Source organism: Nannobrachium achirus (assembly GCF_963921795.1).
Source record: "Nannobrachium achirus genome assembly, chromosome: 7".
Lineage (NCBI taxonomy): Eukaryota > Metazoa > Chordata > Actinopteri > Myctophiformes > Myctophidae > Nannobrachium > Nannobrachium achirus.
In genome coordinates this window covers 20,682,831-20,699,247 of record NC_137816.1, presented here as the reverse complement: position 1 = coordinate 20,699,247, position 16,417 = coordinate 20,682,831, and the positions used below count along the sequence as shown (strand labels likewise).

The 16,417-nt window shown below is 40.4% G+C and overlaps 1 protein-coding gene across 3 annotated transcripts in view; it reads left to right on the top strand.

Moving 5' to 3' along the window:
• phkb (phosphorylase kinase, beta) overlaps positions 1-16,417 on the top strand; it is a 176,315-nt gene that overhangs the window by 73,010 nt on the left and 86,888 nt on the right. For all 3 annotated transcript variants that reach the window (XM_080729974.1, XM_080729976.1, XM_080729975.1), the window contains exons 9-10: positions 3,843-3,938; positions 8,758-8,955. In XM_080729974.1, the coding sequence (XP_080586100.1) occupies positions 3,843-3,938; positions 8,758-8,955 (294 nt within the window). The remainder of the gene's footprint in view (positions 1-3,842; positions 3,939-8,757; positions 8,956-16,417) is intronic.

Below are 16,417 nucleotides of genomic sequence, written 5' to 3'. Positions count from 1 at the left end.
GAGCCTATATCTTTTCAAAGTCAAAGCATAATGTTTTCAGTCATTTCTGATCAAAAACATTTTGTCCCCCAAACCAAAATCATTTGGTGTGACACTAGTTTGGACAAATTAAACAGGCAATTATTTGGACACCTATTGGCTAGAGAGGTCCTTCTTCTGTAAGGCTATTCAGCACTCCCAGCACAACTGCAAGACAGGTGTCTGAGGTGAGTTATGATTTTAACATTTTCATGAAATGCCATCTTGTTGAAACTTTGACAAACTCACCACTTTGGATGTCTGTTGGTGTGACACCTTTTCATTAAAAAAAGCTTAAGTTATTTGAAGTTTTGGTCATATTTCCATGTAGATCTAGGTTGCTTTGTTATAGCTAGCATGCTGTTAGCATGCTAATGTGTACATAGTAGCCTCAAGGTAAACCTAAATGCAGAAAACGTAATATGGTGTGACACTTAATCATAATGGTGTGACATGTCTGCTTGTCACGCCATATGACTTGATTGTCACACCATATGATTTATACTGTATTTAACTACAGATATAACAATAAATAACAAAGTTCCATGTTTCTTTTGTACATTTAAACATTTGTTTTAAACATTTTTACATAAAATGTAATTTAGCTTCATTCAGTGATACTTCAAATTCATCAGACAGAGCAGAAACCATAACATATTGTTTCAATCTAAACAATATTTTCTCTTTGTCTTAAACTATACATTCCATTTTCTTTTGTCAGCTGGAAAATGACAAGTGCTGAGAGAACGAGAAAGTACAGGGAGAAACTAAACAATGACCCAGCAAGGAGAGAGGAGCCAAAGGGGCGAGACTGCATTTTCTACGAAGAGCAGGAGGTTGTCTGTGGCATAGCAGAACCGCAACAAGGCAGCCGGTTTGCTACCCTCACCATATACGACTGGCTGATGTACAATAAAGTCTAAATGTATAATCTAATCTGATCTAATACTTTTGTACTTTCACTCACTGGACTGGACAGTGGACAGTGTTAAGGTAGGACCCGAGACAAAACTAGCGAAAATAGCTGATCTACAAGCTCTCAACACGTTGTGCTGCGAGAGCTTGTAGATCAGCTATTTTCGGAGTTGCGCAACCCAGCACTCTTTAGCTAGTGGAGATGTGGTGTAATGTCATGATTCCTAATTACATTTGTTCAACACAAAATGCTGTGTTCAAGTTCAGGAGACTTCGGAAAAAAGCAATTTACCTGAATGCTGAGTTCTGTTTCCACTAATTGGTGTTAATAAAATGTTGCCTTGGCTCCAAGTGTGGCTATGCGCCTTATTGTTTCTTTAGGATCCTTCTGCCGTGGGCCGGCAGAAGACTTAGGTGTGCGTAGCATTCCTGTGCACATCCTCATCATCCATCTACTACTACAATTCTTTCTTATCCCATGTTAAAGCCCTACAATAATATCCTGTTCAGAAATATTAAGGCCATGTTATCCTGGGTAATTGTTTAATCAATCAGTAAAGTTCAGTACTCACTAATAGGTAGGTTAAAACACAGTTTGCTTTGACACATGAAGATATGATCATACGGTGTGACACTAAATCATTTGGTGTGACATTCCAAATAGTGAAAAATCATACCTTTATTAATGATTAAACCAAAAAATTTTTTATGGATTACATAGAGAATATTATCAGGAAGAGTCACAAATATTTGTGTAATTTTAGAGAAAGTTTTGACAGAATACATTTAAAATATGTTGTAAGATCATGAACATGGGCCTCACACAGAGTGTCGATTATGAAAAAAATATACAGATATAATTAATTTTCAAAAAACTATAGTGGATCACTGGTTAGTTATGATAAAGGACTTTGATAAAGTGAGTAACTTAAGAAAGATGTACTCCATTTTCATTTTATGAACAATTATTTTCATGTCACACCATATGACGATTTTAGGCACAAGTACAACAAACTGCTGAATAAAGTCTGATTCCAATAAAATATCTAAAAACAAAATGTATTTCCATAAGGTTGAGAGTGAGTAGAACAAAAGTAAATAACTTTTATGCCTGCAATTTAAAGTTTTTTTAAAAACACATTTTTTGGGGCGCCACGTCACTGACCCATATACTGTGTGTGTGTGTGTGTGTGTGTGTGTGTGTGTGTATATATATATATATATATATATATATAAATATATATATGTTACAGTCAGTTTGGGTAACTCAGTGAGATTGGGGTAAGAGCGCTCGTTTTGTCACCCCTAACACCACCTGGATCGATTCACCTTGATAGTCTCTTATCAGCGCACCTGTGTAATTCTGCGGATTCACCATGAGATGGCGACAACAGCCATTCACTTGTGTAGTCGCTGACGTCACTCGTTTGCGACCACTCTTTCTTTGTTTACTAGCCTAACTCAGCTGTGTTTAGCCATTAGCTTACTATGCCTAACTCTAACCCTAACCCTAACCTTAACCTCAGTAAAACTATGCCTAACCCTAACCCTAACCTTCGTGGTGTGAGGCGCTATCATTCCTGCCGACGCTACATTGTCGCTGTGGATCAAAGTGACCGCTTGTTCCGCCCCGCGCCGCACGAAGAGCGCTCCTGTTCTCAATTTCACTGAAACTCAAAAAAACTGTGAAATATATATTGTTTTGCGATCGGCAATTATGTAACAATTGTGGCAGGACTGAACAGAAACAGATAAGGGTTTGATCACTTCAGTGAGATGGGGTTTGTTCGGTACTGGGTCAACAGCAAGGCCATAATTGACTAACAGTGCTGTTTTCATACAGCATGGTTATGAAAACCTCCTACACTCCACTTCAGGGATACAAGCCTTTTCCTGAGCTCAGAAATGCCCTTGCGCCAGAATAACAGCGTGTGAATTGCGTAAGAGTTACATCATGGGTCATTATTGATGGAGTTCTGATCCGTGCAGGAGTGAAGGGGAAAGCAGAGGCGTTTTAATGTGAGCTTGTTATCCTTTTAGCCATGTTCTGGTCGTTGATAGATGAACACCATTACTATGTGAGTGCATGGGGGTGCTTTTGTGTTCACTTTGCACACTATCATTTAAATGCACGCGTTAAGATGCATTATTACCCGGCTTAGTTGAATGCTTGATTCTGATTGGTCAAGCGCTGAAATCAGCTGTGAATTATAGGAGAATAATGACCGCTCCGCTCTATAACGGACCGCTGCCTAATCAAAGGCTCAGAACACCTGCTGCACTCAGGCTGCACTGTGTGAATTTAGTACTGTATCCAATATGTCAACCATGTAAAACAAACACACAGTGTCATTTACAACTAAACGTTGCTCTCAAGAATGTTTTTCAAAACATTTGAGGCGAGAAATAGTTGACGCAGTATCAGAAAATGTATTCTATTTGATCAGCACTTCCTTGTTTTCCAATGCGACCGTGTTACGGTGGGGGGGACGCCCAGCGCAACACTTGTGGAACACTTTCAGCAGTCTGTAAACAAGGAAATACTTTGTTTTGTTTTTAGTTTTGAGTCAAAATATACATTTTATTTGATTAGCCGGGTAATAAGCGGGATAACATCTCCCTTCAGGTTGATATGCCACCAACCATGCATTTCATTGTGCACATTGTGCTACAATACTGTTTACATACTGTAAATGTATACAACTCTATACATCCTCAGCGGTGCTAGCATAGTGCAAGTGCAAGACAAAGAACAAATATAAGAGAACATGCAGAAGCACACCACACTGAGCTTCTTGTTTCTGAGCAATTAGTCTGCTGAGCGAGATGAGCGACCGATGTGTGTCTCGCTATACATCTTCATCAAGATGACATGTGCTAAACATGGCTGTGTTTTCTGTGCTCTGCAGGGATGCTCCTGGTCGGTGATTTTCGTGGACCTAGACGCCCACAACAGGAACAGGCAAACCCTGTGTTCTCTGCTGCCTCGAGAGTCTCGCTCCCATGTGAGTAACATGTACACAGCACAATGTGTTGCCAGGTGGGAAATGTTGAAAACTATTGTACACAGCCAAAAAAGAGAAATCACACGTGTAAATAAGTAATTTCACCGGAATGTTTTAAATTATTTAGTGTAAGAAACAACCTTGTTTGAGACTCCTGTGTGACAAAAACGCATCACATACATATGCTGCGTGGAGGCAGGAAACTTACTGTGCCTTACCCAAATAAAAGCCTGAAACTGGACTGGAAAGACACGAACAGTGTTTTTAATGCCTCCAAGTACAGATCTAGGGTCAGATTGACTCATTTCCTGGCCTATTTTTAGAAGCCACACTGGATCCTGGATCAGCAGCCAGGGAATTCAGTAAATTCACACTCTTTTTTGTGATATGGTGAAATCTTCGTACATTTGGGCATTTTTGGAATTATTGATCATCATCGTACATCTGGCAACATTATCTCTCTATTCCTGGTTATTGAATCTTGACAATCAGGTCAAACTTTGTCAGATCCTGTGTCTAGGTGAGACATGACCGTTGACACAATCTAAATGTAGAAGAGCAGGGAGACAAAATAAAGTATAGGGATTAATTAAACACACCTTGGAAAAAAGATAAATATTTGAAAATTGAGTTAAGGTTTCTGCCCGACAGCTGCGATCTACAATATCGGGTCTTCATTTGAGGATCCAAGGTAGACAGTGACAGTATATGATCCTTTAAAGACGTACCTCTGCTATACACTAATACAATACAAGGAAACACATTTTAACACAACTGAAAACATTGATAATTGATGATTCATAAAAATACATGTCTGCCATTTCTGCCTTAAGTCTGACTGATGTGTGTAAACGGGTCCTCGTTAAAATAGCCTGAGAAAGGAGTTAATTTACTCTGGGAGCCTTTTGGAATACCTCATGAGGTTATTTTAAGCAGAGGGCTGCCTTATTTATAAGCTATAACAAGCTGCAAAATACAAGCTTGTCAGCCAGATGGAGCTCTGACCTCTGACAGAGGTTAATTGCTCCCGTCTCTGCAAGTTGCATGAATCAAACATTTGTAATGAATGTGGAAGTGAAATCAGATAATATATTTAGATGTCTGATATAATATTCCCCATCTGACCACTTAACCTGGCAGCCGAATCACTCACCTGACCCCACCTGGGTCAGGTGGGTGGGCCGCGTGCATTTTTCACAGCATGTTTATTTTCATGATCAAGTATCACTGGAACTCCTACAGTATGTATCTGTATCACAATGAGAACTCACTTTCAGGGTACATTCCATTAGCCTGGCGGGGCCCGACGTCATACTGCGTTCACTCACTCATTCCTTCCACAGTATAACGTCTGGACTTCCAGGTATTGGCAGCGAGTATTATGATTATTTTCTGATCGGAGCCAATCAGTGACTACTTCCGCACAACAAACGTAGCTGTCTTTCCTGACAACAAGTGAAAAGATTTCCCTGATTGGTCCATGTGTAGACGGTGACGTAGATGCATGCTGCAGCCTGCAGCATTTTCAAAACAACAATGGCTGCCCTCGCGATGCAACAGTTAACGCTCTAACCATAAAACAAGCAATAAGTGCAGTTATTTCAGAGTTGGAATCAATTACAATAATTAAAAAGGAACACGGGGGATGCGCTAGTGGAGTTTATCGGCCGAAAAGACGTGTTTGTTTGACGTTCTTCCGACTGGCTGAGAGATGTTATGCTACGCTGATTGGTTAGAGGAGTCTGTCTGTCAAGGCAAGTACTCCCGCCCACTTTTCAAGCTGCCAATAGGCCGAAGGCCAGACGTTATACTGTGGAAGGAATGAGTGAGTGAACGCAGTATGACGTCGGGCCCCGCCAGGCTAACATTCCATGCCATTGAGGAGTATGTTCGGATTTTAAATAATTGGCGGTTCTATGCCATTGAGGAGTATGTTCGGATAGTGGACTTATTGATGTTTTAAATCATATCGCGCTCTACGGTACCCGTTGGTGTGCAGGAACTTCATTTCCCATGTTGCTTTGGGCGATGGTAACTTCATTAAGCCACGCCGGCTCCATCCGCTCACTGTTTAGCCATCGGCAGATAAACAGCGCTTTCTCATAATTTATCTCCAGATCGCGGCAATCGGCCCGAAACGCTTTTTTTTACCGGGCTATATCTAAGCGGAGGATGTTTGCGCCGCGGTAGCAATGTTTCTCCTCTGGGTGAAAAAAGACAAGTAAAAAAGACATGGAAGGAAGTATCGTCATCAATACTGGCACAGAATGTGTTGTTAAAGATAAAGATAGATTAAAGATAGATTGTACATGACCCGCACACCATCTTACACTTGCCAAAACAACTCTCTTTTTTGATGCCTGAAGAAGGTCGCTGACCGAAACGTTGCATTTATTCAATAAAAAGAGTTGTTTTGGCAAGTGTAAGATGGTGTGCGGGTCATGCCGGTGTGTACGATCTGTGCATGTTTGAAAAAACCTTGTGGTAAAGAAAAAAATAATAACCATGCAGAAGAATGACCACAGTGCATGGTTGTCATATAATATAAGACATAATATATTATACTATGCCAATTATTTGGGGGCTCACTTGTAATACCATCGTGACCCTCCAGTGGGCCCTGGCCACAGGTTGGGAATGGCTTCTGTAGAGTTATTGAAGAAGGAAGGATGGAGAGACGAGGCGAGGTGTGCCGTTATATCCTGACACTACATTTCCATTTGGTTCCACTTCATTATTCAGTTGAAAGTGTTCCCATTGCAGCTGTTTTTTGGAGATGGGGCGTCACTGAAGAGGGTGTCCTCAGCGATTAGTTCATCCGCTGTGCAACACTGAAACTCCCAGATATAATTTCCTATTTCAGTAGACTGTGGCTTTTTCAATAGCTTGACACTCAGCCTGAATTTCTATTTCGTTTCACTTAATTATTCCTCAGAGTCTTTTGAAAACCCTTTCAATAGTAACATTAATTTGATCCACTCTGGGGCCCCGCACAGTCCCAAAACTCCAGCCCTGGCCCGGTCTGGCCATGGCCTGTGATGTCCAAGCCCAGCCCGGCCCCCAGCCCGATAAGAGCTCGCAATTAATACGTATATACCTGAAAACTACTGTACCTGGCTCAGGCTGGCTGGGACCTGACTGTCTGACACCAAATCACTTTCATCTTTCTCTGATGTGCGCTTTCTCTGATCTAAGCTGCTATGGGCCGTACAACTTTCTCACACTCTCACTTTTTTTTAAGTGCCACCAACAAAAATGGTAATGTTAATACTAGTGTTGCCCGATCCCGATCACGTGATCGGATCGGCCGCCGATATGGCCGTTTTTATAAGATCGGAGATCGGGGAAAAAAAATCAAAAAAAAAAAAAAAATTTTTTTTTTTTTTTTTTTTTTCAAAAAAATATTTTCTGGGAGTACTGAAAGTTACAGGTAAGGTGAATGCGATATGAAATGTAAGCTTACCATAATCACAGTAATCCTTAATCATTTTCAATCATATTCAAGGGCTTTTGGAGAAATGAGACAGACAGAGCACTGCAGAGGGAAGGTGATTGTGTCAGACTCTGTGTACAGCTGGCAGCTGATGCCAATAAGTAGTAATTGGCCCCTTGCTAATGGATCAAAGGAAGGCAATTATGTCTCTCTGCACTGTCAACTAGCTCAGTGGTTCTCAACCTGTGGGTCGGGACCCCCAGGGGGGTCCTCAAATTATTTTGGGGGGGTCCCCAGATGATTAACTTAATGTGCAACATTGTTTTCTCTCTCAACAGTAAACAAATCAACATAAAGTTTAAGTGTATAGAGGGTATCTGCACATTTCGAAAGTGAAAAATTAAGGACTTTTTAATACCTCTAAAATGACAAATTAAACATTGGCCAAATTGTCAAATATTAAAGCCAGAAATTGTGAAAATAGCCGATCTACATGCTCACAACTCCTCGCGTTGCGAGGCGTTGTGAGCATGTAGATCTGCTATTTTCACAATAGAACCGTGTTATACAAAATATACTTCCTCAACTCTTCAGGGTCGGGGGTCCCCAGTTAAAATATGATTATTTTGGGGGTCACGGCCTGAAAAGGTTGAGAACCAAGTGATAGAATGAATAGAATTTTTTTTTCTTCTTAATGCCTTGCCAAAAGATCGGATCGGGAAAGATCGGGATCGAATCGGAAGCAATAATATTTGATCGGTATCGGATCGGGAGCAAAAAAACCCTGATCGGGGCATCCCTAGTTAATACGCTACCAAGTTCCAGCCACGAAACCATTAGGCTACGAGACCAACTGCTGGCTGTTTCCACACAGCTTCTTCCACAGCAACGTGTCTGTCATTCAGCCTTTGCCTACAATGGAGAACTGTACATATTTAACAATCAAATGATTTATTTATTTTATTTTATGTCTTTATTTTTTCATTTTATTATTATACATACATAAGGGCCTACCCCTTATGCCTAAATGTTTTAGGCTTGTCTTAATATTTTGAAAAATATTAAAAAATTGTGAAATTACCCGATCCATCTGTACATCGACACGTTGTGAGCTTGTAGATTGAAAACATATATACTGTATCGTTGTTGTCAGGTGGAAACCTTGTATGTCCAAAACCGTTTGTTTTGTATTTATCATTTTAAAAATGATTCAAAATAGTGAAAATAGCCGATCTACAAGCACACAACGCCTCAGCTATTTTCACTAGTTTTGTGCGACAGTCTTAGGCGATGAAGCAGGGCTTTACTTTACGAAAAATGTGAGCCTTAAAGGGTTAAGTGCAGCTCTGCTATAATTATCCTCCACTGTGTTTTTCTCCCCGTCAGAACACAGACGCAGCCTTGCTGCCGACCATCAGCTATCCGGCCTTCGCTGTGGACGATGACGCCCTGTACAGCCAGACGCTGGACAAGATAGTCCGCAAGCTGCGCGGCAAGTACGGCTTCAAGCGCTTCCTGCGAGACGGCTACCGCACCGCCAACGAAGACAAGAACCGCCGCTACTACAAGCCTGCTGAAATGAAGGTGGGACGGCTTCAAACTCATTTGATCATTCCCTTCTTGCGATTAACGATATTATCGAGATAATCAAAATATGCTTAAACTTTTTAAAAAATTACACTTTTGTTAAACACTTGCACCCCAGTATTCATGTTCACGCACAAACCTGTGCACACAATGAATTTGTGTGTGGATGCTGTGTTGGTGGGTTTGGTGCGTAACAGAGTAACTATCCATTCTTTAGCCCGGTGGTCACCCCAATCTTCACAAGCCTCACGCCTTCCCGACATTCTGACAATAACATAGCTTTTTTTCAGAGTAACTCTGTTATCGACCTTTCTCTGTCCCAGCCACACACTCTGCCGAGATCTGGTAACAACATGTGACGCACAGCAAATGCTTTCATCCATGACCACATTGATTGATTAATTGAATACTTCAGTGGTTTTCAAGTACCCATTTCGCATCAAGGACCATTATTTATTTGGGATTTGAGCCACATACTGTACCACCATTTGACGACATTTAGCCTCTCAGACCTACCTGGAATCCCTTCAAGGACCACTGGAGGTCCCTGGACCACTCGAATACTTTATTAACAATATTAATACAGGTAGTGCAGACACACAAACACACCCACTTAGGAGAGCAGTGTATACCATTTCTTGCTTAGTGGTGGAGAGTGGGATGACGTATCATCCTAAACCAAGCATCCTTGGTCGGGCTCGACTAGCCTCATCGAGTCTTGTTTTCCCATAATAGAAATAATCATGTTGTTTAATGATGATTGATTCATAATGATTCAACAGCAACACTTAAAAACAATATGCTTTGGAAAGCTTCCACCTTAGACCCCAAAGTATTTCTCTACATTTAATGGTCTAAGACTACTGAATAGCTTTTTTTGTTTGTTTGTTGGAAAGCATGACATTGACTAATTAGATTTGGCTTCCTGTCCGCTACATAGTAATGAGAAAACCCGATATTTTATTTTGCTTGAGGTCCTGAGACTTTAATTGTTATTACCCGTTGTCATGGCCGGGACTGGGAGATCGTCGGCAGCAGAGGATAGATAGAATTGTTTCGATTATTGAGGGGCGATTATGAAAATTCATAATCTGAATGAGTTGTGTTGTACCCATTCACATACTGATCACCTGAGGCGGTCTCCATCTGTCCTGCTTAGTATAATATCTCTGTACCATCTGCTTTATACTTTCATATAGGGTTGCCACTATCATGACATTTTACTTGACGATTAATTGTACTACAAATAATTGATATTAAGGATTTAATTGTTTTGGCTTTTAAACATTGGAACACATGAACACTCATTATATTTTTGTATGCCTTTTAGGCTTTGTAAACAAACTTTTCAACGGGCAGATATGATAGATAACGTAATACATATATAATGAAATGACTGACATATTTAATAACTATACTGTGTGTGTGTGTGTGCGTGTGCGTGTGCGTGTGCGTGCGTGTGTCTGCGGAGCTACTTAACACAGAGCAAATCATTGCATTAGCTGCACTGACCTCCCAGAATTAATGAGCTCAGAGAGAAGCTTCCAATAAGAGTTTTGGGGCCAGAAATGGAACAGCCCAGTGCCATTTTAAAGATTTATTCATTCAGGATTAGGAAAGGTGCCATTAACAGGGCTCAGTTAGGCCCTGACAATGTGACACTTGAGAAATGTCCTCATCCTATAAATAATCCCAGCAGTGTTGCGTTTATATTCTGCGTCTATTACACAGAAGCTGCTCCATTTATCTAGTGCCGGGAGTCAGTCTGTGAGCCGTCTGGTGTTTTCTTGAAGCCCCAGAGGTTCAATAACATCTTAGATGAATGTCTCTTACACATTCCTCAGTGTTAATTTGAAACTGCACTATTTAACTTTACTGTCGTGCCCTGGATGTGAACCCAGGTTTTCTGTGCAAGTGCTGCTTTTTTACTTACAGAGTCGGCCTGCTTGCTCAGGGGAGTATTGTGTCAAATCAGAAACAGGATTGTGTCAAAGGTCGTATCCAGTTAAGTTAGTATACAGTATATCGGTTTAAGTGGTTAACCATTAAAATAAAAAGAGTAAAAACTTGCTTCTTTTTTGGGCCCGGAGTGGGGATTTGTGTGTGTTTTAACTCAATCTAAAAGTACTGTGCCAGGCCAGCACAGCACTGATTAAAGACATTATTGTGAAAGTAAACTTCATGCTTTTCCTTATAGAAATCTCAGACTTTTTGGTGAGGAGAAATATTCATTTAAATGCAGCCGCAAAAATGTCTTCTTTTCCTTACTCTGATGGCCAGACATAGAACATAATTTAGAAATGAAAGAAAAGTTGAAGATTTAGTTATTTTCATTTCTTTATTGCAGACTGCTCCAGAGCTGGGAGCTTTCAACTGATTTTGACCAAGTAACCACTATCCTAACTGTGTTGGGTGATATGAGGATAAGGGCTAAGAATAAGATTGTTTTTCTTACCCGTTCGTTGGTGTGATTTGTAGGTGGGATGAGTTGCGCAGTGTGCTCCAACCTACAGTAGCCCTGTATACTCATTCTTCATGTACTGTATGCCAATGTGGAACAACAAAGCAACAACAAAACGAATGCATTTCACTTTCTTAGAGAACACACGCAGAACTTCTACAAGGGGCTGTGTTGCCTTTAGACAGAGTCTGTGGATCTATCTCCATAGGCGAGCACTGTAGCTGTGCAAGCCCTGCGCAGCCGTGACGTCCGCGATGACTTTCGTGTGTGTCATCACTATGCGCCGGAAGGCCTTGGCTTCCATTACCTCTAGGCTAATGTTATTGTTAGAAGCAAATTCTTCGGCTATTTTGCCGCGAATAAAGGCTGTCCTCTTCCAGAAAAGCATAGATTCAGAGAAAATGGGCTTTATAGTTGGCCATCTGCATTGGATTACATTGAATAAATCGGCGGAAAATGCGCTTAGCCATAGCGGTAAACAACGGCGACCCTCGGACCACCTACAGCGTCAATAATCAGCTCACGGTAAGGACCAAAGCATTGCGTTGCTAGCCGACAAAAAGAGCCGGACTAGTTCGGGATCGGCACTTCGGAATGCGTCGCTAGCCGACAAAAAGCCAAACTAGTTCGGCTTTTTGGCACTCTAAGGGTTAACCACTTGACACCTGAGACACTTAACCACTTGAATTATTAAAAAAATAGCCAATCTACACAGAGTGTTTCACAATGTGATGTGTTGTGAGCTTGTAGATCTACTATTTTGAAAGAAATGTTGAAATTGGGAACTTTACTGTTTCTTTATTTTCTTGGTAACTTTTTTGCTTATAATTATATGCCCAAATTGTGAGATGCCAGGGCTAAAGTGGTTAATGATATGGTCCTCTTATGAATTGGTTAAGCTTGAAGTATAAGCTTAACTCAAAATAGCCTCTAATAACGATTATGATAATATCATGTCTTTAAGCATATAATTTTCTTCAGCAACTGTCCACTGTCACATTTTCAGTTCTTCTTCTTCTTAACGTACCTCTGTTGCCTTTTCTTTATTCTGAAGCGTTCCACGGCGGTGCTGGCTCCGTAGAAAACATTCCAACAGTGCAGTAGCTCATTCCAAGTTTAGGTTCACCATTAATTAGCCCACTGCCCCACTCCATCTGTGAGCTTTTCACTGATACTTGGCTTTTCAGTCAACAAAATCAATTTACTATTTTTGGAAGCTGGATGCTGGAAGCTGATATTTTTTTTTACATATTATTGACACTTAAGCATTAGAGTCAGCCAATGGTTGACCGAAAGGGCTATATTTGTAATCATGAGAGAAGCCATTTAGACATTCCTAAATGTCACACAGAGATTTTGCACAGTAGGAGAACAAACAAGAATTGACACAGTCAATATATAAGCTGGTCAGATGAAAAAAAAAATGTTTTTTGAAAAAAAAAAAAAATGTTTTTTGAAAAAAAAAAGTTTTGGAAAAAAATGTTTTTTGGAAAAAAAAAAGTTTTGAAAAAACTCGGGCGTGCTCAAACAACAGTAATAACTGCGTATTACCTTACTGTACTTTACTGTACTGTATACTGTACCTCACTGTACTGTACTGTACATATTCTGTGTTCTATATCTATGAAGTCTGTGTTCTAGATCTATGAATTTTGTCACCCCCCCCCCCCCGTGTATGTGTGTGTGTGTGTGTGTGTGTGTGTGTGTGTGTGTGTGTGTGTGTGTGTGTGTGTGTGTGTGTGTGTGTGTGTGTGACTTTTACTTATAACTGAGTACATCTACAGTGCAGTATTGATACTTTTAAGATACTTTTAAAAAAACAAGTGTAAAACATTTGAGTACTTTTTCCAACAGCTACTTTCCCCCATAGCCTGGAGGACTCCTGCTAAGTTTGCAGTTGCCATATAGCCTATTACTCTATAAATCTATCTGTGATGTCTGATTTTACTAAAACTAGCATGCTTATTAGGCAGTAGTGGGAAAAGTACTCGCATTCTTTACTTAAGTATCATACAAGTGGAAGACTTGTATTCAAAATTTACTTGAGTACAAGTATAAAAAGTATTTGTATTGAAATGTACCAAAAGCAGAAAGTACGCATTATGCAGAATGCAACGAAGGTGTTCAAATAAGTGTATTGATTGTACGCTATTTTCCAAAATCTTGTCTTGTGACACAAAAGTTTCCTTTTCTTTGATGATTGTTAGCCATATGGTTTAAACCCTAAAGTTAACTTGTTGCATTTATGTGGTCCACCCTCTGTTCTCAAAGAAAGGGAGATGTAAGGAGTGCCTTTATTTTGTAGTAACCGGATGTGACGACGTACACAGGACGCGGGAGATGGACCTGGGAGGTTGTGCTCTACCGCAGTATTGACTAGCCTGTTGCTTCACACTGCTGAGTTACACTGCTGTGTTGTTGCTGCTCATTTGTTTAATAAATACAAGACTTCGGATTACGTCGTTGTACGAGCCTGATAAGAGTAACTTGACATGCAGCAGCTACTCGGACCAGTAAACTACCGAATGCAAATGTTATATGGACGTTTATTTCAGCCACCAGGAAATAGACGGAGCCGCTCCAGCCAGAGAAACCATTTCATTACGACCGCAATAGTTTTGTGCTTGTCATTTCGCCAAGGTGATTCATGTTTGTTTTCTCTGCTGTCATAGTGTTCTGTACTATTGCAACTTTTAGCCAAATATATGTCTATATACATATGTATAGTAGCACTTTATCCAACGTCTGTGCATGTTTCTTCTTTCCCCACCTCACGTCCACTTGGCAGATCGATGGGCTGCGTTGTCGACTCAACATTGTAATAATAATAAAACACAACTTCTCAAACTCATGCATTACTCTTTATTTCTACGAACATACTGTCATGTTTCATTGTCATTAGAGTATAGTCTGGACTACACTTTTAGAAAACGTGCTGTGCATTATTTAACATTCTGCTACTGTAAATGATTTTCGAACTTTGCTGTCTAGAATCTGCGACATGCTCTGAGCTTGTAGGTCTGCTATTTTCGGCACAAAGCGACGTTTTGATACAAAGCATGAATTAGACTGTCCCAGAAGTGCAATTAGAAATCACACAAGTGCATTGTTGTTAGCATTTGACAAGCTATGCATGTAAGCAAGCAACAGATGGCCCGATTGGGCTTGGTCTAATAGCTGGATCTTGCAATGAAAACGTCCATGATGGCTACTATTTACGACACTCAGGCACTTAACTACACAATCTATACTTCCATAACTTATGCCAGCATGTCCATTTTTATCATGGGCATACAGATATTACCAGAGACAAATCTGCAAGCCCTAAATGTATGCTAACCTACTAGTGCATACTAAGCTCACAACGTGTCGCATCTGTACTTTTACTTTTGTGTCGCATCTGTACTTTTACTTTTGGTACTTTAAGTATAGAAAGCTTATTCTGGCTGCTTCAAAAGTGTAATAAATGAACTCAATGTTTTAAAACCTACAAAACAACCCTAATATTAAGAAAATTGGACATTAACTGGCTGGCGTACTGTTCAGTCCAGTTGGTGGCGGTAATGCACCTTTAAGGTTACACCAACCACCAATAAACCCCAAAGAAAAGAAGAAGCAGCAACCAGGAAGACCAGGCGATCGCTTTAGTTGGTTTGTTCTTTGCTAGCACCTAGCACCCATACATGGCTAAACCGTTTGCCACAACAACAAAAAAAGCAGATACACGGTTAAAATTAATCTTTCTCCTCCGGCAATTGGACTTCATATGGAAAGCTGAGTCGTAAATGTATTGTATCTGTGGTCATGTTTGCCCTTTTTTCACTGTGCATTGTCTCGTATAATAGTCTGTTTCATAATGATTTCGTATTGGTTCTTTGTCATCACAACTTGTTAACATCTGTATGTTACCAAACACCTAGCTATACATAGCCTCGGTATAAAATGCAAAAGACGTTAGGACTGAGTGATTATACAGTTGACGTAGTTTCTCATTTGGCCGCATAGTCAGCCCCGGTCAGCCCTCACAACAACAAAAGCCAGCCATGTATGGTGTTTTCGGATGTTTTTCGCTAACGTAATGCTTTTAAACACATTTGTATTTGGAAAAGTATATTGAGATGACGATGATGATGACTGCTCAATGTTCCCATAATGCTTTGAATGAACGTGACAAAGTGAACATATAACTGACTGACTATTGTGGGATGTAATCTGCAGTAGACGCCTGTGAATGTCCTGTCTATTCCTTATATTATTTACATTTTCCCCTTATGTAAGGGGTCCTACATTAACATTGCTTCATCACATTTAACTAAAACATGAACGCCACAGAAGATGCGCGTCCGCCACAACCACCGTGAGGAGTCCTGCTGTTATATGACCGCCCGCCCATCTCCGTCTTCCGTGGGTACAAGCACATCAGCATTGGACAGTGGTTATAATCGTCCTGCTGCGACATGACGGGCCGAACGGACCTCCGATGGAACTCGACCATCACACACCGTCTTGGTTCTTTTAATGTTGTCTGACAATGACAAATTACTCTGCCTATAGAAAGACTACACACCTTAACGCTCAATGATGCCAGACGTTTTTATAGCCTCGGATGTAATGGTGTGTTGCAAAACAGTGGACTAATTCAATCAATATGGGATGTTATGATAGTGTACAATTGCTTGGCTAACTGCAGTAAGCTAGCGTGTTAGCATGCGGCAGTCATGTTTTCATCTTTTTAACATGACAAAAGACGCCTGTAGCAAGTTTGAAGTTGCCTTAGAGCCTATTACTCTATAAATCTATCTGTGATGTCTGATTGTACTAAAACTAGCATGCTTATTAGGCAGTAGTGGGAAAAGTACTCGCATTCTTTACTTAAGTATCATGCAATACTGCAATGTCAGTGGAAGTCTTGTATTCAAAATGTAGGATACTTGAGTACAAGTATAAAAAGTATTTGTATTAAAAGGTACCAAAAGCAGAAAGTACGCATTATGCAGA